We start from the raw sequence: 23,067 nt of genomic DNA on the forward strand, positions 1-23,067 counted from the left end.
ATTCATCTAATAGCTGATCTCCACAACTAAAAATTTACTACAAAGTCTGTCCTTACCTAATTGAATTCAAGCCATGATATTTTGTAAATCCACTAAACTCTCTTGTTGCCACTCTGCTCGAGGGGTTTTTTTTTTTTAAAATTCAGATATCTAATTTGTAAAATCTGATTAATCTTAAAGATGATTGATCTAATCTTACGAAAAATTTTTATTGAACACTCGGAAGTGCAAATGGATTCTGACGACAACCTTCATAAATTGTTTAAATTCTCTATATGCAATGTGCCATATGTGAAATGTTGGACTGGAATTTAAATCTTTGTTATCAAAGAAGTCCGCCCAACTCTCCTATCATTTATCCAGAGTCATCTTAAGATTCCTTGAGGTTTAGGCATAAAAAAAAATCCTTTAATATATTTTTAAATTTTAACTCATTCCTTTTCATTTGGATTTGGATCGACAATGACGGGTTTAACAAAAGAAAAAAAAATATTTTTTTAAAAAATTAAAATATTAATTTTACAAAATAAATTTTTAAATAAAACTTAATTTTCTAGATGATATTTTGTTAATAATTTTTTCCATTAATAAAATTGATAAATTATTTATTTTTTATAGATATTGTTAAACGTAAATAAGACTGGATTGAATGGATAAAAAAATCTCTAATTAATGTTATTATTGAGAAAGAAACAGAAAAGAGTGAGGAAGAAATATTATTGACAAGAGAAGAGAAGAACGTTCTTTAAGAGTAGCAATAGAGAAGAAAACGTATGGAATCATGAGAAAAGAAAAGGACACTAAACAATGACGAGAGTATAACTAGGATTTTTTTAGAGATATTAAGAAGGAAAGAGTTTATTAGATTTTATAAGACATATAATTAATTAGAATTAGTGTTGGCTAATTGTAAAATAATAATAATAATAATAAATATGCTAATTAAGAAATGAATTATAGAATTTAATATAAAATTATGGAAGACAATTAATGAGAAAATAATGATAAGCATAAGGTATAAATAGGATGATAATAAATTAATTGGTAAGGTACAATTAATGAATTAGATAACATTTATGAGGCTATAATTGATTAATATTAATGACCTGGTCCAAAAAATGCCTTGGTCCAAAAAATTTAGGCCCTAAGCATAAGTTTTAATGGTCTAGGCCTTAAACCGAGCTTGCATCTATCATTGATCATTGTACCATAACCCTAGGCACCCATCTACTAAGCATGATTGAATGAGAAGGGAGTGTTTATGGAGTATTTAATTAGTTAGAGGTTGACATCGTAACAATATAATATTAAATGAGAAGACTCCAAAATACTAGTGCTACTCAGTCCAAGTTACTTGGATTCGTCTACCCTTTTCTCTCTCTCTATCTACCCATCGCACCAATATCCTTCGCTATCTGTCCTTCCCTTCTTCCAACCACATAAGCCAACTACCGGTTAATTCGATCCAGTCTGTCGAGGCAATGCCTGGGACTCATGGGGTGGATCCCACCGACCCCTTGAGTGGCCCCACCCACTCCCATGACTGCTGTGCAGGGTCGAACTAATCACCAACTAACCGTACTGCTATAAATATGATAAGGTGCTGCCTCCTTGATCCTCCATTGGGCGAGGGGTTTCACTGACCGAGAGTCGCAACCGCGATGGCGACGGTCAAGGGTAGCGTATGGGAGATCGGCGTCGAGGACATTGTGGCGGCCGGGCTACCGCCCGAGGAGGCGCGGCGCTTCCATTCGCGGCTTCGTGGGGCGGTTGGGAAGGAGCCCCGCCTGGGGGCGGAGTCGGAGGCGTGGAGGGCCGTGGTGGACACCGGTCTACTGAGGCCCGATCACCCCCATCCTCTCCACCAGCTCGTCTACTACTCCGTCTACTCCACCTGGGACAGGGCCCTCCGGGGCCCGCCTCCCTACTGGTTCCCCTCCTTGTAAGTCACTCTCTACGTAGTAGTACCTCTCTTGCCTGTCGCTCTGTGTCAATTAAAGAATAGTCATCTGGGAATCGCCCTCACATTCTTTGTAAACTCCATTTGTTTAGCTACAACATTCAGAATAAATAAGAGATTGCAAATATTGTATAGACTTTTTGGTTTGTTGCTGATCTAAATCAACATTGAGTTATTAAAGTTCAACCTTTTATATTGTATGAAACGTGAGTCGTTACAATTTGATCAGTCTGATGCTTGCTGGGACTACTAAATGGAATGGCCCATGCCCATGAATGTGTTATCTGTAAATTTTCAAAGGCAATAGGGTGGTAGCAAATTAGTATGTATCAGTTTAGGCAGCTGAACTTGCTAGTATGTATATTTGTGTACTTCAATGTGCTACTGGAATGCAATAGATCAAGGACTATATGATTCTCAAGCGCACTTATTCCTGGGTTTCTTTTTGTGAGAAAGAATTTTAGATACTACTTGGATCTTTAAAAAAAAAGTTAAAAGAGTTTTATTAAGATAGCGAAGTTGTATTTTTATAAGGAACCTAGAACTCAGTGCTAATCTCTGAAAGTTGTAGAATCCTCTGTATTGAGTTATTAATATTTTTTTTTTGGTTTTTGTGAGCCGAGTTATTTTGATTTTTTTAATGTGAATTTTTCTACTGAATAAATTGGTATTAGAGCCAATAGCTACTTTGGTATCCTTTTGTTCGTTATCTCGAATTCCTCCCACTTGCTGCATAATCCCTCTAAATGAAGGAAAGATCTCAAATGCTTTGTGCTACAAATTTTTTTTCTCCAGTTGCTAGTCCCAATGTCTTCATCTCCACAACCTTTTCACTTTGTGATTGATCCTACCTTGACCAATATTCACACCATTGCATCATTTCCAATAGAAGAACCATTAATCACTTATACTAGCTTGCAACCATCAAGCAGGACGTTGCTGCCTCACTAAATGGAGACTTGGCTTTTACTGTTGCTTATTTCTTCCATGAGATTAAAACAGATAAGAAGACAAAAATCTCCCCTTTGCTCAACCAAAGAAAATCTCTCCACCATCTCTCACATTTTGCTAAACGAGCCACCTTTAATCAACCACTTGCCTCGATCTACTTGTTGTGGTAGCTGTTAGATCGTTGGAGATTTAACGTCTCCGCTATGCACTTTCCACCTGTGTACCTGCATTTACTTCCCTCCATATCCGTGGGACCGGCTCTAGGGGGGCCGCTGATGTGGCGGTTCCACATTTTTTTTTTTTTTGTTAGATCGTTGGAGATACTAGAGTGGTGAATAGCCTTCGTTTGCACTTGTTTTTTGTTTCTACAAGATTAGTCATGCAACAATGATATGCAAAGTATTAGAAAAGGACAAAAAAATACAAATCCAAACTCAAGACACAAGTGTTTACAGTGGTTTGGCAGTTCTTGGCTCCTACTCTACAACATATGTTCTTTTAGCTAGATCACTCCTCTAATACACCACTAATTTTCTACTTCTTAGCCAACAATCGTAGGTGGGGAAACCTCTTAGGCTCTTACAATATCTTCTTATAAAGAAAAGAATTGAATATAAGAAGATTACAATGAGAGAGCACTTGCAAAGAACAAGAAATTTGAGCACTTGAGCACAAGAATCTAATTGTACAATCTCTCGCTCGTCTTCTCGAGCCTCTTTGAGCTCCAGTATATAGCCTCAACCTTTATTTTCAAGTCTGTCTATGAATCAACCTATTTGTTTATAATTAGTTGACTACTCCATGCCATCTGTCAACTGGTTACTTGAATTGTTTAGCTAATGATCATATCAGTTGATTGATAATGACCATCAATTCACTGCTTAGTTCTTAGGTGTAGGTATCTTGATCGTCGTCATCTGAACTTATTAGTTTAACATGATCACTTGAATTCTTACTGTTGATCATCAATCGACAACTATAAGTATTTAGTTGACTAATTAAGCATCAATTGACTCATTAGTCAACTACCTACCGAACTAAGGTTAAGCTTGTTTCTAAATTTATTCCCATTTGTTTCTAGTGTGCATTTACAATTAAAATCTTTCTTTCAGAGTTTACTTTCATGCCAAGAGGCTCCATTCCTTCGAGAGTTTGTCTTTTTGCCTAGCATTGTTTCTTCCTAACTTGCTGGGATTTCATTGCCTAGCATACAATCTTCCTGGCCTATTGTGACTTTCTACATGCAAGTAAACAATCCTCTTTGACCTACTTGGGCTTTCATTGTTGCACTTGCAACACATGTCAGACTTTCCTGCATCTGCACACTTGACACACATGTGAACTCAACAATTATTTCCCTTAACTTAAATTTTTCCCAAATATCAAAAGCATATCACATGCCTAGGGCATAATTGCACCAACAGCAGCACCCTTTCTTTCACAATGTTCTCTAGCGGACTAATGTCCCCATCTACCTCTTGCAATATTGAGGCCTTTTCTCATCTTTGAATTAGTTTGCATCTTGATCTCAGCTTATTGGATAAGCATCAAGATCTATTGACACAACACATTCGAGGAATGAACTTCACTTATAGGGCATGAACCTCACCCATAAGAATAACTCTCACACAAAGAAGACAAATTGGATATTGTATTAATTTAAGAGGGAAAACTTAGAGACTCTAGAATTCTTTTATAAACTCAATTTGATGGCAATCATGGAAATAAATATTCTAAATAAGAAAAATATGTTAGACTTAATTGAGATTATAATTATTGCATGCATATTACCAAAATGAAAATTTTGATTTAATTCTGAATTACTAATTGACAAAAATCAAATTTAAAATTTCCTATGGCCATGCCAATCTCGAATATTTTGGAGGTTGTTGTATGCACCAATATGGAATTAGTCTTCAATTTGTTTCCTTCAATTGTTTCCTTTTCGACACCGATTTATTTCCTTCACTATATTATTCTCTCCACTAAGAATAACTCGACTTTGTCGAGTGGGGAGATGGAACTATCAATCAAGTCTTGTGGTGTTGCTAATAGTTGTGAAGTGGTAGTTCCTTTTTAGCTCAATTGGCCTTGATTCTCTATTTGTTCAAGAAGCTCGGGGGACACATTAAAGCTTATGGATTTTTGGTCTATCAAACTTTGGTCAGACAACTAAAATTGGACAATTTTAGGCAACTAAAATTTGAATTTTGAGGTTAGATTTTTTACCATTTTTCTATATACTCTTTGGAACTTTGGAAATTCACTCTCTACAAGAGAACACTCACTCCCTATTCGAAAATAACAATGTAGAAAAGCTTATTTGCAAAGGTCAAAATTATGTGATCTAGACTTTGTTTTTGATAAAAGCTCTTATTTGGTAAATTTAGTTTTATTCTTGTGTCGATTCTTATGTTAGGAGGAGATATAATTGATAATTTCATTGTGGTTTATTTATCATTTATATTTGATGAGTTTTATTATACTTAAATCTACTTGATATACATTTGTTACTTGTGGCTTGAGGTCTTATCCTCAGAACTTATATAGGTTTACTCCATTGCCTCATGTCATGTAACATTTAGTGATTTTTTGTTTTAAGAATTTTTATGCTAGATTGACAAGGTTGTGGGGTTGGAAATTGCTATTTCGAACCACGTTATATTACTTATATTAGTGATACACTCTTTATTGTCTTATTTATATTATGCATGTATTTTTATCTCCTTGATCTTGATACACACATATTACTAATGATTGATTTAAATTTTGTATCACAGCCATTTATTCAGCTCCTCAACTAGATGTTGGCATTGTTCCTAAGTAATAATTATTATAAAAATATGTTGATTTACCACTCTTCAATAATCATTATAATGTATACCCGTGCATTCATTATCCTAAGAAATCCTATTAGAAGTTTTATGAAAGCATATACATGTTGGTGCAATTGGACCTTTAGTAGTCATGTATGTTCAACTTTGGCGCCTTAATGTATTGGGTAAAGGATTTAAGATAGGTTTACCTGTGTATTTATTTGTGTGTTAAATTGTGTGGAAACTTGATAGGATGCACACATAACTTAGAGAGCTTGTGACCCAACTAATTAGAGTTGTGGATGATAACTTGACAAGGCCAAGTTGGTATGCACAATGGCTTGAAGGTTTATTGGAGATGGAGAAGGATGTTTGAGGTATTCGATGAATTGCAAGATGAGAAACATTGAATAGGATTAAAAAAGCTCATGGCTATTGACCTAGTGAGACTAAGTTAGTTGTCTCAAGGGCTTGAGGTCTACGGAGATTAGAGAAGAATGGAATAAGGCATTTGAAGCACCGCATAATAAGGAGCATCAAGGTGGCAACATTGACGATAGTTGGAAGGAGGCAAACTATGTAGGTAAAGAGTGAAGGATGACATTTGAAACAAGCCTATGGCTTAGTGCATTCAGGAGACTTAAGATTTGATGGGAGATGACTTTGTCAATGAGAGTCAAGCTACAAAGGTAAACTTTTAAGTGACTTGTGAGAGTCAAGCGATTTATATTTTAGGTTCATGGTAGTACTTGACTTTGGTGATGACACGACCATTAGATTAGTCAAAGTCGGCAATCCAGTCGATTGAAGGTGTTTCGAGTTACGAACAAAATATTTCTATTCAAAGCTTGACTGGGTAATCAACTAGACGAGTTGAGTCAGCTGGGCAGTTGAATGTTTATTAGACAAAGGAAAGTTGAAGTCGTTAGATTGCTTATACAATAAAATGGTTTAGTTGACTCAAGTCAAGGTGACTTGACTGAAATAGTCATTAGCTGGCCAAGAAGTTGATTGATGCATAGCGGAGTCAACTTGGCATACTGAAGATGAGGTGTTCGCGAAAACAATTAGTTGAGAATGGAGTTGATTGACTGGTTTGCTGAAGACAACTTCTAGGCTATAAATAGAGGACCAAGAAGAGCCCTTCAAGGTTGGTGAAGCTGAGCTAAATTCTAATATTCTTTTAGCTTTCTTGTGCCATTTGATAGCCCTAGATTTGTAGTTGTACTACTTCTGACTTGTATTTCCTCTTGGGAATGATCTGATAATAGGGATTCAAGAGCAATTCACCGAAGAGTCATAGGCCATGGAGTAACGAGTGTTTCAATCCACGTAAATTGCTTTGATAGCATTGACTTGTATAATCAGTTTGATTGACCTTGCTAAAACTTTCATAAGAGCAAAGAGGCATATTTGCAGGTCCAGTGTTATTCATTCTCTTCTAGCCTTCTAGCTAATTGGCCATCATCCTACCAGTCCTAACATTAAATTTATCATGACTTATACTTGGAAACAACAACCTAAAAATGATGTTGATAACTCACTTGAATTCGAGGCCTCTTCCGTTTTGGAGAATAACACAGTTAAGGCTTCAAATTTTATTTTAAATGATCAAGTTGGTAAATTTGTTTGAAATTCTATAGTTTGTTATATATTTAGAAAGAGAATTTTTGACACATTGTTTTTTTTAGAAAAAGATTTGTTAGAATTTTTTTTTGGTTAGCTAAGTCATATTTTTACAAAGAATCAATCCTATTCTTATTCTCGGTCTATAAAAGGGGCTAAGATCTCTTCTAGTGAAATTAGTGAAATGAGTTGTTCGAACTTTTAATGGTGCAAAAGTGCTGCATTGTGAAATTTTCATGAGAATCCTTGATATATTAGTGAACTTTTCAGGATAATGTAAATCTTAGAAGGTTTTCTAATAGATAGTTTTGGCAGAATTTTAGTCTTTACTATTTTTATGCTTCTCCTTTTCTCCTGATTTTTACATAAGTATCTGAGTAAATCTGAAGTCCTGATTTTACTGAATATATAGGAAACGAAGTTTACTCCTAATGTGTAAAATAACCTTTTGAAGATTTCATATTAGAAATATCATTGTGTAATTTAACATGCAGATCCTATCACAAGGTCTTTTACGATTGTTATTCGCAGGTCACAATCCAAGTACACAAATCTTGGAAAACTGATGGAACATCATGGTCCAAAAATTTTAGGTTCATCGTATCATGACCCGCTTACAAGCTTTGCCCTCTTCCAAAAGTTCTCAGCGCTCCATCCTGAGGTCATTTGTCTTTATAGAAATTTTAGAATCTGGCAGTAGTACTATGCTATCATCATACTGAATGTAGTAAAAGTGGAATACCACTGTGGTTTGCAGTATACATTCATAGAACCTTTAACAGGTTTTTGATTATGTCCTATATGACTTAGTTTTCATGTTTGCTTAGGTGTACTGGTCAATTATGATTAAGGAGCTTTCAGTGGTATTCCAAAGCGCCCCAACATCTATTTTGGATACTTCAGACAATTCCAATGCTAGTGGGACGTGGTTTCCAGGTGCAGTACTAAATATTGCTGAATGTTGTATTCAACCAGTAGATTTCCAGAAAAAGACAGATGAAAGTGCAGCTATTCTCTGGAGGAATGAAGGTTTTGATGATTTCCCAATAAACTATTTGTCACTGAAGGACCTTCGCAATCAAGTCATGTATGATATATTGCCACAAATAACCTATTATTGAAAAAATTATCAAAAATCTACAATGTGGATAGCGTTTTTTGTCATCATAACTGATGATAGTAATAAATCATAAATATACATTATTCAAATTGTCAGGTCAGTTGCAAGTGCTTTGGAGAAAATATTTATGAAGGGAGATGCAATTGCCATAGATATGCCAATGACATGCACTGCAGTAATCATATACCTAGCAATTATCCTTGCTGGATGTATTGTTGTATCTATAGCTGACAGTTTCACATCAAATGAAATTGCAAAACGAATGGAGGTGGCAAAAGCCAGAGGAATATTTACTCAGGTGAGATCATCCTTGGATATACATCAAAAGGAAGGAAATATTATGGTTCTTAAGAAACCTTCTATTTTCTATTCTAAATTTTGTGGCCAGGTCTTTGTGACAAGATTTTCTGCTATGTAATACATTTAGGGTAGTGTCTTCATTTAGAGATATTCATTATCGTGTATTCTACAAATGCATATCCTCACTTGCATGATATTTACATATCTTAATTCATGTGAAATTCAATGATCAGTAGGCGAGAGAACATTGCTATTCTATGAAGTCAAGATACTTCATAATGACATCTGCATTTTGTTTCACTACACTGAATTGCATGAATTTGCAATCATGATCTTACTTTTCCAAATATAAGTCATTTTACAGAGCCCTTATTGGAGATTAACATCACAAGTTCCCATTAGCACTTGACACTAACCATGCCCATCAAAGTTACCATCTGATATAGTTGGTATCAGTCAATAGTAGATTGTCATGTCATGCTTTATATAAGTAAATTTTGGTGGAGTGTCAAAGACTTGAAAAAAATTTGACAAAAGGAATGATATGCTGATTCTACTATTGCAGAAACTTCTCAAATGTTAACTGTTCAGAATGAATCTTTCTTTACGTAAAATCAACCATGTTTATAAGAGCCAAAAGAGAGTATCGTTCCTTTAAGCAACATGTGTTGGCCTTTAAGGTTTAAATTTGTTCCCCACATCATAGCAAAGATAGTTTTGACGATAAATGGAAGTAAATAATGTAGCTTTGTTGGTTGCAGTTTTACGTTTGTAATTAGTTTGCCAATTTCAGGACTTCATTCTTCGAGGAGAAAGAAAGATTCCACTTTACAGGTGAGATTCATGAGTTTATTCAATTGTTAATTAAGCATTTGCCAAGATGCACATGTGATAACCTCAGCTTTGCAATCCTTTTACAATATCAATTAATTGTTCTACATGTTTCAGACCATAGGTATATATATATATTAAAAAATATTTTTTTATATTCAAATATTTATATTAAATTTTTTATTTTTTGTTAATATGTTTTATATTTTAAAAATATTGAAATTATATCGACATGAGACGATACGATACGGTACTGAAATCGTATCGTTTCAGTCCGGGACCAAAACTTCGGTACGGCTCAAGATTTAAACCACGGTTGGAGTAATTTTGACTAAGTTGAATGTTACATGATGCTTAAGTACATATTTATGATATGGTGTTGTATAGTTGATGACAATGATACCAAAGATGGGAACACCTGCTCAGTATCAAATTGTTTAACATGTCTGGTCTCGTTTCATTTGTTTCTCCTAAGTACTTGATGGCTATATTCTCTTTATATTTTTGTTAACTTTTTAGTGCAGACGTCATAATGATTCATTGTATTGAAGTAGCTACTTGCAGCTGTAAAAATTTTATTTTTATGTGATTCATCTGCCTCATCTTCGTCATATTTTTTTCTACCAAAAAAATCCTAGAAAAATGATTGAATGGAAAATTCTTGTAGTTAATCAAATTTTTTGTACTTATCCACCTATATGTGTCCCTCTTAAATATTCTTTGCCTAAGTACATCTATAATAAAGAGTAATGGCAAAAATATTTGCTACCCATTATTTGAATAAAGTGTTCTTATTTGACAAGTCTGATGGGTTAAAAAATCTAAAATAAAATAAAGAAGATGATTTAGATAAATGCATGAATTTATAGGCTTTAATATTGTAATATAATTTATAGAAACTTTGCTACATTTGTTTTCTTTACTAGCCTTACGAAAACTTGTTGACCACATTGTAAAGTTATGGGTATTGAATTTATTATTTTCTCTTGTTTTATTCAGTCGTGTTGCAAAGAGTACACCTTGTATTGCTATTGTTGTTCCTGCACTTGGCGATGATGTGGGAGTTCAACTAAGAGATCATGATATGCCATGGAAAGATTTTCTTCTATCTGCTGCTTCATTTCCAAGGTATTCCATTAAAATTCTATATATTTGTGTCGTTGAATGACTTAATATATACAATCACTTATTTTGAAATTTAATGTACATGAAGGATTAAAGTATCATTCCATACTGAGCTTTGGTCTCTGAACAAAACTATAGTCTTAATCAAGGTTTAAAATTTCGAGCTGTATCAGAGTTTTGATTTATAATCGGAATGATACAGTTCTGGTACCGTATTGTACCCATACGGTTTCAGTGCTTTTGTAAATATAAAATATATTAATTAAAAATATTTTTATTAGTATTTGATTGCTATACATGCTTTTTCTAATAATTCATCTCCACTTTTATCCTTAAAGAAATTTTTTCCGTTAGTCTATGTAACAATCCATGGTCTTTGTTGTTTAATTTGCAAACGGATGAAGTAGGAAAAGAAACTAACGAAGGAGAGAAAGAAATTACCAAAGGGAAAGGAATTAATTAAAAAAATTTTAAAAAAATGAAAGAGGAAAAAAATTAATGGCCTTAAATGTTAATCTCTAAACCCTATAAATATCCTAAAATGATAAAATAAAATAAAAGAACCTAAACTAGAAAGATTTTTTTTTTTTAAAAAAAAAGAAAAAAAAAACTCAGGCTCATGCCTCAAGGCCGTTTTTGCCTCGCGGCTCTACCGGTGCCAAAAGGGTAACAATGTCGGTTCCATTCCGAAATGGTAAAAATTGCCCATTTCGGGCTGCATGGATCGACACCCAAATTCTTGGCCTCAATGCCATGTTATGTTGATACTTGACTCGCTTCAATGTATGCCAATTTCATCTTAAATGAATTGATTATCTATATTCTTTTCCCACTTAGCTTGTTTACCTCCAAATATAAATTTATAGTAATTACAATGCCAATTAAATTAAGACTTCAGAGTAGAAAATTACAAAAATATAACTAGTATCTTTATAGTGATTATTCATATATACCATATTGATATCAACGTAAATGTTATTTATTGGATGGGGACATAGGTTCATGCTAGTCTGATTAAATACATAATTTTTTAATACCAAATTAAATAATATTTCTATAACATCGAGTATGTAAACTTGCTTTTTTACATATTCAAAAATATATCTCGATTCTCTATTAAGAGATAGACTTGGGCTAGCATAATTGGAACTAGAAAACATGAAGGTACAAGATATGGATCATCTCAATTTCTTCGACTCTAGCATCACTCCTTTTTATTTCTATTGGTGCTCCAATTGGTGGTTCATGTCTTCTCTCCTATCTTATTATATATTTTATTTTTTCCTTCTTGTGTCAAATAGTTGTAGACCATATTGGTCGAGAATATGGTTTGAAATTTCATACTATGCTAAATGACGCTGTCAAAATATATTGTTCAAATAGATTAATCTCATGTGACATTATGTCAATTATGTGAATATTATGCTGTGTTGATAATTGACACCCCTAAAGGTGCGACAATATAAGTCAAGTTAAATTAAAATAATAATATTAAATTTTTGTAGCTTCTGTTCATATAAGAAGTGGAGCCTTGGCATAACAGTAAAGTTGCTGCCGTATGACTTGAAGGCTTCAGGTTCGAGTTGTAGAAACAACCTCTTGCAATACAGGATAAAACTACGTACAATAGATCTAATGTGGTCAGACCCTTTCCCGGGACCCCGCATTGGTGGGAGCTTTGTGCTATATATATGTCCTTCCTCCTCTAATTCACCATTGACACTATAGGAACATTAACAGAATGGCAAAACAGTATCATTCCATTTAAATACCAAAATTTCGGCACGAGTCGACATTTTGAACCTTGGTTGAGACAAATCATATTTTGATTGGTACCACTAAAATTATGTTGGAATAGGCAGCACAATGACATTTATTGATGCTGACATTGTGTTAGTATGATTGAAATGATATGTTCTGATATTGCCAACCAATACTAAATGATCATTAAAATCATGTGTGCACGAAATTTTGTATATGCTACAAAATGTGTATCTTGTAAGGTTAATGAATGAAGCTTAATGATCCCTTTGTTGACTATCTAATTTAATTCAGACACATCAGAAACAGTCTAGGTTTCTATCAGCTCAAGGTTTCCTTTGATTTTTGTCTTCAATTACTCAAACATTTTAGTGATAGCATAATATTTTTAATCAAGTTTTGGGTGCTGAAGATATTGATACTCCATTGTTTTTGTTACCATTGCTCTAATCCTTTGTGTTTTTTCCCATTGCTCTGCTAATATTTCTATAGTTTGTGAATGCACTATCTGTTGGATCTGCTTTCACTGAATGATAATTTTTCTTCTCTTTCTTATCTGGATAAACCAAGTACTCCAATCATGACTACTCATACCTCTGGTGTTAGTGCTATCTGCTAGTGCAGTCTTTGAAAATATGTTCTTGATGAATGGGAAGCTATTTGACACAATGGAGAAACTCACAAGGTTGATCATCTGTTGATCATCTGTTGAGTCAAAGAGTTTCTCCGTCTGCTAATGCATATGAGATAGAACTGTGGAAGCTCATAATTTAAATACAAGCAAATTACTGATAACCAATATACTGAAGAATGCTTCTTCGAACGTATATATAATTACAAGCACTCAATTTGTATTTGACAATTTTAACTTTCTACCAGCATTCAATGTGACTATCTTCCCGTGTATCAATCAGGAGATAGAGTAACCAATATATTATTTTCTTCAGGGACAACCGGTACTACTGTTGTTTTGATTCTAGATTAATCTTCAATAGCTTTTCACTTGGTAGCTGATTGTTTAATTTAATATGTTCACACAGGAGAACCTAAAGCTATTCCTTGGACTCAGATATCTCCAATAAGATGTGCAGCTGATTCATGGGCCCATATAGATATTCGGCCGGGAGATATTTGTTGCTGGCCGACAAATTTGGGGTGGGTAATGGGACCAATTTTACTTTATTCATGTTTCTTAAATGGAGCTACTATGGCTCTCTACCATGGATCTCCTCTTGGACGTGGTTTTGGAAAGTTTGTGCAGGTAATTCCTGCTACAAATTCAAAGCTTCCATTTTTTAAATAAATACACTAATTTATCCATGAGCCATGGTTGATCAGTGAACATATTTCCTAGGATGCATCTGTGACAATGTTAGGAACAGTTCCCAGCCTAGTGAAATATTGGAAGAGCAGCAAATGCATGGAACGTCTTGACTGGTCCAATATCAGGTGCTTATTTAATGTTAGTGCTTGTTCACTATAATCTCAAGTGATGAATAACTGATACAATTTCTATGAATTAATGCTGGCAGGGTATTTGCTTCTACTGGTGAAGCATCTGATATCGATGATGACCTATGGCTCTCTTCGTGCAACTTCTACAAACCAATTATTGAATGTTGCGGTGGAACTGAACTTGCATCTTCTTATATACAGGGCAGCTTGTTGCAGCCACAAGCTTTTGCTGCATTTAGCAGTCCATCAATTTCAACAGGATTAGTCATTATTGACGAACGAGGAATTCCTTATGTAAGTTGGTTTTTTCTATAGAGATGAATATGGGACAATAATAGCATTTAAGATCTTAAAGATTTGATATTTTGTGCCCAACATTACAGCCAGATGATCAACCTTGTGTTGGAGAAGTAGGCTTGTTTCCGGTATATATGGGTGCAACTAATAGGTTGCTCAATGCTGATCACAAGAAGGTTTACTTTGATGGAATGCCAACATACAAAATGTCGGTATGGACAGATCTAATTCTCAGCCAAATTTTCTAACTAAAGTAGAAGTTCTTATCTTATTCTTAGGTATATATTCAAGTTGTATAAATGACCACTAGTTCTTGATGAAGATCTTACAAGTGCTTCAGACTAAGATCATCTGGTTCCTAACCTAAACACTATGGAATTCCTCAAAATCAGTATTCAGCATTTACCAACACTAAGCAAATACTTAATTGGTATCATGCAGTAACTTCTAGAACTAGTTTCTATGATTGATATTGTAAAAAATCAGTGGGACTACTCTCAAGCAAATTCGTAATCTTAAAAATGCTTGTATCTATCAATTGATTTTACTATTTTGACCTATTTTAACCAGTTACCAATACATAGAAGTCTATATATGCACATACTAACTTTTAACCCATGTAATGATGGATAAATTTTGCTAATTACTTTTTTATTTAATCAAATACTAAACATTAGTTTATGCATTTTAAGATTAAAACAATAAAAAATAATAAAGGGATAAGATTCATATAGTTGCATGACTTGATGATGATTAATTAATAATCTTTTTCAAACTATGAAATTTGATTCAACGAAAAACACGCCTAACTCACTAGTGACCCTCACAAAAGCTAAGAGAGATTAAGAGGGCTTGAGAGATTAGGAAATAAAGAGAGCTTAATATTCTTGAGAATGTTCTCGAGGATAATTTACAAGTTAGGGGAAGGGATAAATTTGATCCAATGGTATACATTATGGGTCTAGAAAGATCCTATATAATGTCTGGATATTTTCACAATGAGAAGATTCTAGAGAAATATCGATAATGATCTAAAGGAAGAACCTAGAAGAAAGACCATGAGCCAAGATACTTAGGAAGTAGACTCGACCACGGTTCATAACCGACGGTTCGACAATTGGAATCGTTGGTTCGACAGTCGGTTCGATAGTTAGGAATCGCCGGTTCGACGGTTCAAAAAATCTTGACCTGTAACCTTAACCTTCAAAGGTGGTTACGATTTAGGTCACGGTTCACAACGGTTCAAGATTATTATTTATATTTTATTTTTTAAACAAATATTTAAAAATTTATAAATGTGGAAAATTGTAAAATTAAATAAAGGCGTGAACTTATTTAAGTTGCCTATCTATCCACTTAGTGTATAAGAGAATTAAAGCCACATAGTTTGTTAGCTCTTTCGGTATCAAAATCTTCTACTTCGTCTTTTCGTCCTTTGAAAGTTGCATTCCTTTTATTCTTTTTATAACTTTTGTTCAATCATCAAGTTACTCTTAAGCTTCTAAAATGCCGAGAGCCAAAGTAGATCAGGAAGAATATTATACTAAACCCTAAACTATCTCCTTTTTTGTGATACGTTTTTTTATCTAACATTAACATTATTATATGTTAGTGTGATGCGACATATATATCACATTAAGTCATATCTTTTAATTAATTTTATATGTTCGATGATAGTCATCCATTATAAATATATAATTTTATTTTTGAACAGTCAAACAGTCTCTATAAACTCAATGTTTAATAGATAAAAAGATAAAATAAGACTAATGGATAACCTATTAAGAGAGTTAAATGAGATTAATAAATTTAATGAGTTAAATGTAGAATAGTCACACATTATAAAATTCATGGCAAATAGATTGAAAAATTGGTGTCAATTAAAAGGAAGAATAGTCCCACAATGAAAAATTTAAAGAAAATAAGTTAGTTTATATTGAACAATACCATTAATATCATTAAATTATTATGAATACCGTTAATCTCTCATTGAAAAAATCTAAAACAATTTAAAAATTTAAGGGTTTTTTAATAAATACTAGTGAACCAGCGGTTCACTTAGGGTCTAACGCATAACTGGCTTGTTGACCCAATTTTGAGCAGAGTCCGGTTTGAACCTGACCCATGATCAAGCCTAACTAGAAGAGTGAGCAAGGGTGGATCAAGAACTTTTCTTGCACTTAAAATTTGGTGGGTTTTAACATTCTCCCCAACATAAGCTTGGAATGTCTTTGGTTCCATCTCTTCCTTCTAATGCTTGATGTGCTTAGTGAATTGCCACAAGGCATCCTCTAAATTCCTAACTTGCCTTAATGTGTGGTAGATTCTTCTACTTTATCAAGCATTAGATGTAGTTTGGAATTTCTCTCCTTCGAATAAATCTTTTTAGCAATACTGGACTCCACATCTTTATCAAAGGAGGTGACAACAGTTGTTGATGCACGATTGGATTTCGTTTTTGCTTGGGTATCCTTCTTGTTATAAGGCTTGATGGAAGTAGGATAAATCTTGATCATTAGTGGAACTTAGACTTGATAAGATATCTTACCCACACGTTTGATGACTAGGAAGGTCTTTATATCTTCTTCCAACCCCTTGTACACTTTTTTCAAGGGCTTAATTGTTAGGGTAAGGGTTTTACCACTATCATGTAACCTTCCTTGAACTCTACATATCACGCTCTAGAGGTGTAATTCCCACTTACCAGGAAGTATGTCATTTGATGGCAATAGTATAGAAGGGAATTGAGAGCTTTGCAACATTTACTAACTCGGGTAAATTAGAAATTTTAAAAACTTTATATATTCATTTTTTTATAAATATAATAAACAATTGACAAAAAATACAACAAAATAAGACAACCTGAAATCAATAGAAACCAACTTTACTCTCAAAAGTGAGCATAAATTTGTTAACTAGGTAAGCACAAAAGATTAATTTGAATTTAATCTTGATTAAGAGGTTAAAAAAATCAAACATGCCCAATATATATATATATATATATATATTGTGTGTGAGAGAGAGCTCGATCATCTGTTTGCGCTGCACATCCGCAACTGAGTGGTTAGGGAGCATATTAATTATATATATATATATATATATATATATAGAGGGAGAGAGAGAGAGAGAGAGAGAGAGAGAGAGAGAGAAATTTGTTATGCTGTGGGCTGACCATGCACGACACTGTTACACGATTAAGTGAGGCGGAGAGCCTGGGAGCCATTCAGGCATCTCGAGTGCGTCGCGCAAGCAAGGTGCACAACATACAAACCCCTCTCTCTCTCTCTCTAACTATATATAATTAAAATCAACTATTATTTTCATTATTTATCAATATTTAGAATCACTATTATCTCTTTGAATTATCATCTTTCTTTCTTTTTTTTTTTATCACAAGTTATTATAATTTTACTCATCATCATTTAGTCACTAATTATAAATCTATGGTATGATAAGTCAATCACCAATAAATCCACTAATGAATGAACTGGTGGCGTTAATGTTCTTAAAGTGTAATACATCTGACACAGATTGAATGTATGAGCTGAAATCCTCACCTTGATATACAACAATATAGTGCCTTTGCATATATAAATATTGACCACAAGCGATCCCTCGCTACCACGTCCTTTCATTGGCGGTTAGCTACTTTGGTATAAGTATAGACTTACAATTTTCATTTTTAGTATTTCTTTTCTCCATTTAAATGTATTATTGTTTCTCTTTAAGTCTTTACACTACAATTATTCTTCTCTAGATTCACATCTTATTGGTTAGTCTAAGCAACTAACCTAAATCAACTTTTAAAATGAGTTGTGTTAATAGATATGTGATCTTTGGATATGAGGTATAAACTTAAAGGATTAGGCCTCAACATCTAACTTAAAAGAAATCATAAAAAGCAAATCAGATTTAAGATAGGTATCAATTGAAGAGTTATTTAGAATATCCATTTTTAATTTTTTAAATAATCCCCTCCCATATTAGCCCCATATAAAATCCACATATGAATATAAAAAAAATATTGATATATTTAACCTCCAATAGCTTACTTTGCTTTAAAATCCATTTCATTATTGTAATTATTATTTTATTCCTTTTTTTCGAAAGCAGTTGTAGAAGCATATATGTAATTCATTTTATCTATTTATTCATGTACAAAATATATAGAGAAGTCAAAGGATCAATTTTACCCACACCTCTATATACAACAAAAGCTCTGAGTGTATCAACGTGCTCCACTTGAACTTATATCTATAAATACAATATGAAAATAATTTAGAAAACTCAAGCTAAATATTTAATAATGATAGTAACATGAAACTCTAAAAATTATCTAAAATTCAAAGTTGATGAATAAAATCATGATCCTGCTAGCTTGATATAATCCCCATTCCTACACAGCCCCTACTATCAATTTTCATCCTCAACTAGACATCCTAGCCTAAAACAAAAATATATATAAATTTAAATGTCTACCTTATAATTTTTCTCAGTTGATGGGAACACAATAGGCCATCAGTATCGAATTTTGAGGCATCTGTGTACCTCAAATGATTTAGTATGACCAGACAATACTGACATTGGTTCCTTTGTGATAGCTTTTGTCAACTCCTTTAATGCTTGGTGACACCTTTTTGTCTATTACCATAAGTGATCCTTCTTTAGGAGATTGGTTAAGGGTGCGACTCTAGTAGAAAATACATTAATGAAAGGCGATAATAGTTTACCAACCCAAGGAATAATTTTAGCTTTGTCCTTGGTGGGTGGCTCCTAATCTTGAATGACCTTTACCTTGACTTGATTGACCGTGATTTCTTGACATACAACTCATTCTCCCGTAGCACTTGAAAAAATTACTTAAGGTGTTGCACGCGATCTTCAAGAGTTGTGCTACACAGAACAATGTGATCCAAGTAGACTACCATGAAGCGGTCAAGATACAGGTGGAAGAGTTTATTAAATAAGGGTGCAAAAAGTAGTTGGTGCATTTATTAAACCAAAAGACATAACAGGAATTCAAAGGCTTACTTTATTACACATGTTGTTATCCCCTCCTGCAACTCGCACTTAATAGTCTCCTAACTACAAGTTTAGTTTGAAAAAGTATTGAGTATTCCCCAATTGTCAAAAAGTTCAGCTCTCAGGGGGGATGGGGTACTTGTTCTTGACAATGATCTTGTTAAGTGCTCAATAGTAATGCACATATGGAGAGATCCATCCTTCTGAAATAATACTGAGGCACCAAAGGGAGCTCTCAAGGGATGAATATAGCTTGAATCTAACCGGTCTTGGAGTTCTTTCCACAACTTAGCTAATTGAGAAGGTGCCATGGCAAGTGGCTTAAGTACATGATTCCAGTTTAATTTGGTGATCTACCAACTCCTTGGTGGAAGCTACTTTGGAAGCTCTTGTAGCATTACATCCTTGGCTGCTTCAAGTACTACTTGTATGACCTCTAGAATTGACTCCTTAGAGTTGACAAGATCTTCTCTGTCATTCAACTCCCAGATAGTGGCAAGCTGTCTCTAGCTCCCCTTTGAATTGCATGGTTGATAGTGCCTTAGATTGTACCTTGGTGGCAAGCTCCGTTGGAACCACATACAACTTTTCTTCAAGTATGTTGATGGAGTTAGCCACAAGTAGAGGAAATGTGGGCACTTAGTCAAAGAACTCCAATCTTAGCATCACTTGTATCCCAACCATCAGCACCATGAAGAAATCTCTGACACGAGCAGTGACTACTCATGACGTGCTCGGTCCAATATGGCAACCATGGACTGAAATGTCATTCTTTGTCGGGCAATACAGATGGTTTTTACCGTTCCGCCACCCGACCAAAATCGGCACCTTAAGACTCCCCATCTCAATGCTTTGCAGGTGGCACCGGAGGAGTTGCGGGACGCCTCCGGCGGCGTCGGAGGAGTCACGGGATGCCTTTGGCGGTGCCGAAGGTGTTGTCGGACGCTTCCGGAGGCGTTGGAAGCATCCCGCGACACCTTCAGCTCGCAAGGCGTTGCGGGACACCTCCGGCGCTGCCGGAAGATAGTCGGACGACCCCCCACTACGATCCGCCGTTGCCCCGCAGCGATATTTTGACGATTGAAAATTAAAATTTTCATTTAATTAATTTAAACAATTCTCATGTGTGATATTTTAAACAGACTTTTATAAATGCTAATTAAATTATCCCAATAAAAAAATATAAAAAATATATTTAAAATTACTTTTTTTCATAAATTTTATTTAATTAATATTCTGGAAAAAATATTTTTTAATATTTTAAATTTCATTTAAATTTTTTTAAAAAATTATAATAAATTTGATTTATATTCTAATTTTTTTTATTTTAAATGTTATTTAAAAATTCTAAAAAAATATAATAATTCTGATTTATATTCTAATTTTTTTATTATTTTAAATTTCATTTAAAAATTCTAAAAAAATCTTTAAAAATAAAAAAAATTAAATTTATATTCTGATATTTTTTTATTTTATATATATATATTTTTTACTATTTTACTGTTTAATTGATAATTTTTTACTATTTAAAATTTGTATTATTTACCTAAACAAAATGTTGCAAGAATCAATGCTTTCATTTGATTCACGTCACTCTTTTTGGTATTAGTAAGATAATATATTATGATGTATCATTTTTAATTAATATATTATGATGTATCAATTTTAATTCAAGTTATTGATAGATTAATTTTCTTTAAATAAAACTATATTTAATTATTTTTCTAACTATATTACATTGTCCAATAATTGAAAATTTATATAAAATCAATATACAATTTATTTTTAAATTATACACTATAAATATATTTATCTAATAATTATTATATATAAATAAAAAAAATACTGAAACCATATCAGCACAGTACGATGCGTTACCGAAATCGTAATGTTCCGGTCTGAGACCAAAACCTCGGCACGGGTTGAGATTTTAAACTTGACAATGCAGAAATGAGCTAATAGGCCATGCCTAACCTTGTAGGTGTATTTTGAGACTGCGGTCTATGATATCATTTGCACATTAGTTTTCTCTGTTGTTTGGTAATTTTGTAATAATAGGATTTTTTTTTAAGAATTTGTTTGGGTTTCTTAATATATCGGTGTAGATTTGAACCAATAAGCTAGAATAGGATTGACTTTGATTTTTTTTCAATCTCTTACATCCTTTCTAGAATATTTATTATTTGACAATATTTCATCTTCTCTACTTTCCTCTGTTGTTCACCTGCAATTGTTGTTGCTTCCTCCTACACTTATTTTTCTCTTCTAGCCTCCTCTTTTTTCATTTGTTCGTGACTAGTATAAAAACATTCATCTTTAGATGATACCTTGTTAATAAATTCATATTGTCATGATTGTAGCATTGTAGCAAAGGTAATTACACTCACCCTACACGCCCCTCAGTTCGTTCCTAGGTTTTGTGAAGGGAGGTAAATCATGGGGTCAGCTTATAGCCGACCCGTTGCCCTTGATGTTCCACCAAGGTGGAAACTAGTATCTGGTGCTGATGGGTATTGAAAACATTGCCTTTATTATTCGAGTCCGTGTATTTTTTGTGTTGTCATTATTAGGTTGTGTAGTTGAGTAACTACTTCCATTGTCTTATACGCTTACAGTTACATGCAAAATTTCCATGCTTGTAATAGTTTATCTAGATTCACCATCATCCCTGCATTAAGTGCCTAGTCGAAACTTGAAAGTTAATTATTTCCCTGTACCTTGATTAAAGGAATGCAAATTAGATTATATTATTCCTTTTCTCTCTAATAAAACATTTGGATTTAGACGCTTCGACGACATGGGGATATAATCCAAAGAACTGTGGGTAATTATTACGTTGTGCTTGGCAGAGCCGATGATACCATGAATCTTGGGGGCATTAAGGTAACACAATGTCCCAACTTATTCTACAAACTTCACCTTCACCTACACTAGATATTTCAAGTCATATGAATATGTTTGTTTGAACACTTGTGATTAGACAAGTTCAGTGGAGATAGAACGCATATGCAACAAAGCTGATGAAAATGTGATGGAGACGGCAGCAGTGAGTGTTCGATCCAGGACTGGGGGACCTGAACAGCTGGTTGTGTTGGCAGTTCTTAGAAATGGGTCGGCAAATTGTCATCCAGACTTTCTCAAAGCTAAATTCCAGAAAGCCATCCAGAACCACCTCAATCCTTTGTTCAAGGTATCCCATCTCCTAGAGATAAAATGTTATATTACTGTCTTTTAGTTGTTTAGGCTTACTCAAGGGTAAAAAAACAAAACTGAACAAGACTATGGTAATGTTAAGCTTATTCACTTTTTATGATAACGATGAAATTTGATCGGTAATAATGTACAATTAAATGTTGCATCAAGTTAAGGCTCTAACAGTCCGTTTCTGCCTCCAAACTGGACAGGTAAGCTTTGTAAAAGTTGTTCCAGAGTTTCCTCGGACTCCGTCCAACAAATTGCTGAGAAGAGTGCTAAGAGATCAGCTCCAACAAGAGCATTTTACTTTCGGCAAACTGTGAAATAATGTAATTTGAAAGGGGATCAGTCAGTTTGAAGCAATGGCGCATATCAGGTACAATCTCATGCGAATCTAGTGAGTTATCAGCCTGCAACGGTCATCTGGTACATTCACAGTGATCACCCTGTAGGCCAATAAAAATTTACCTTCTTTTGTACGCTAAATCTGTTCTTTGCACTGTGGTTCTACAATCAATAAAAGTTTACCTTCTTCAGGAGTTATAGAATGATACGGGTACAAGGTTTCCTAATCTAGATGCTTACATCACTAAGTTTTGTTTGTGGCA

General features: G+C 33.8%; 1 protein-coding gene across 1 annotated transcript; it reads left to right on the forward strand.

Moving 5' to 3' along the window:
* Positions 1-1,594: 1,594 nt before the first annotated feature.
* On the forward strand, positions 1,595-22,867 carry LOC122041916 (probable CoA ligase CCL12). The gene is made up of 14 exons (XM_042601796.1): positions 1,595-1,942; positions 7,885-8,014; positions 8,181-8,440; positions 8,570-8,771; positions 9,567-9,607; positions 10,604-10,732; positions 13,370-13,446; positions 13,531-13,751; positions 13,845-13,939; positions 14,023-14,239; positions 14,329-14,454; positions 22,049-22,147; positions 22,245-22,454; positions 22,669-22,867. The coding sequence occupies exons 1-14, from the start codon at positions 1,662-1,664 to the stop codon at positions 22,780-22,782; spliced, it is 2,202 nt and encodes a 733-aa protein (XP_042457730.1). The 5' UTR covers positions 1,595-1,661; the 3' UTR covers positions 22,783-22,867.
* Positions 22,868-23,067: the final 200 nt, after the last annotated feature.

Source organism: Zingiber officinale, chromosome 2A, assembly GCF_018446385.1.
Source record: "Zingiber officinale cultivar Zhangliang chromosome 2A, Zo_v1.1, whole genome shotgun sequence".
Classification (NCBI taxonomy): Eukaryota; Viridiplantae; Streptophyta; class Magnoliopsida; order Zingiberales; family Zingiberaceae; genus Zingiber; species Zingiber officinale.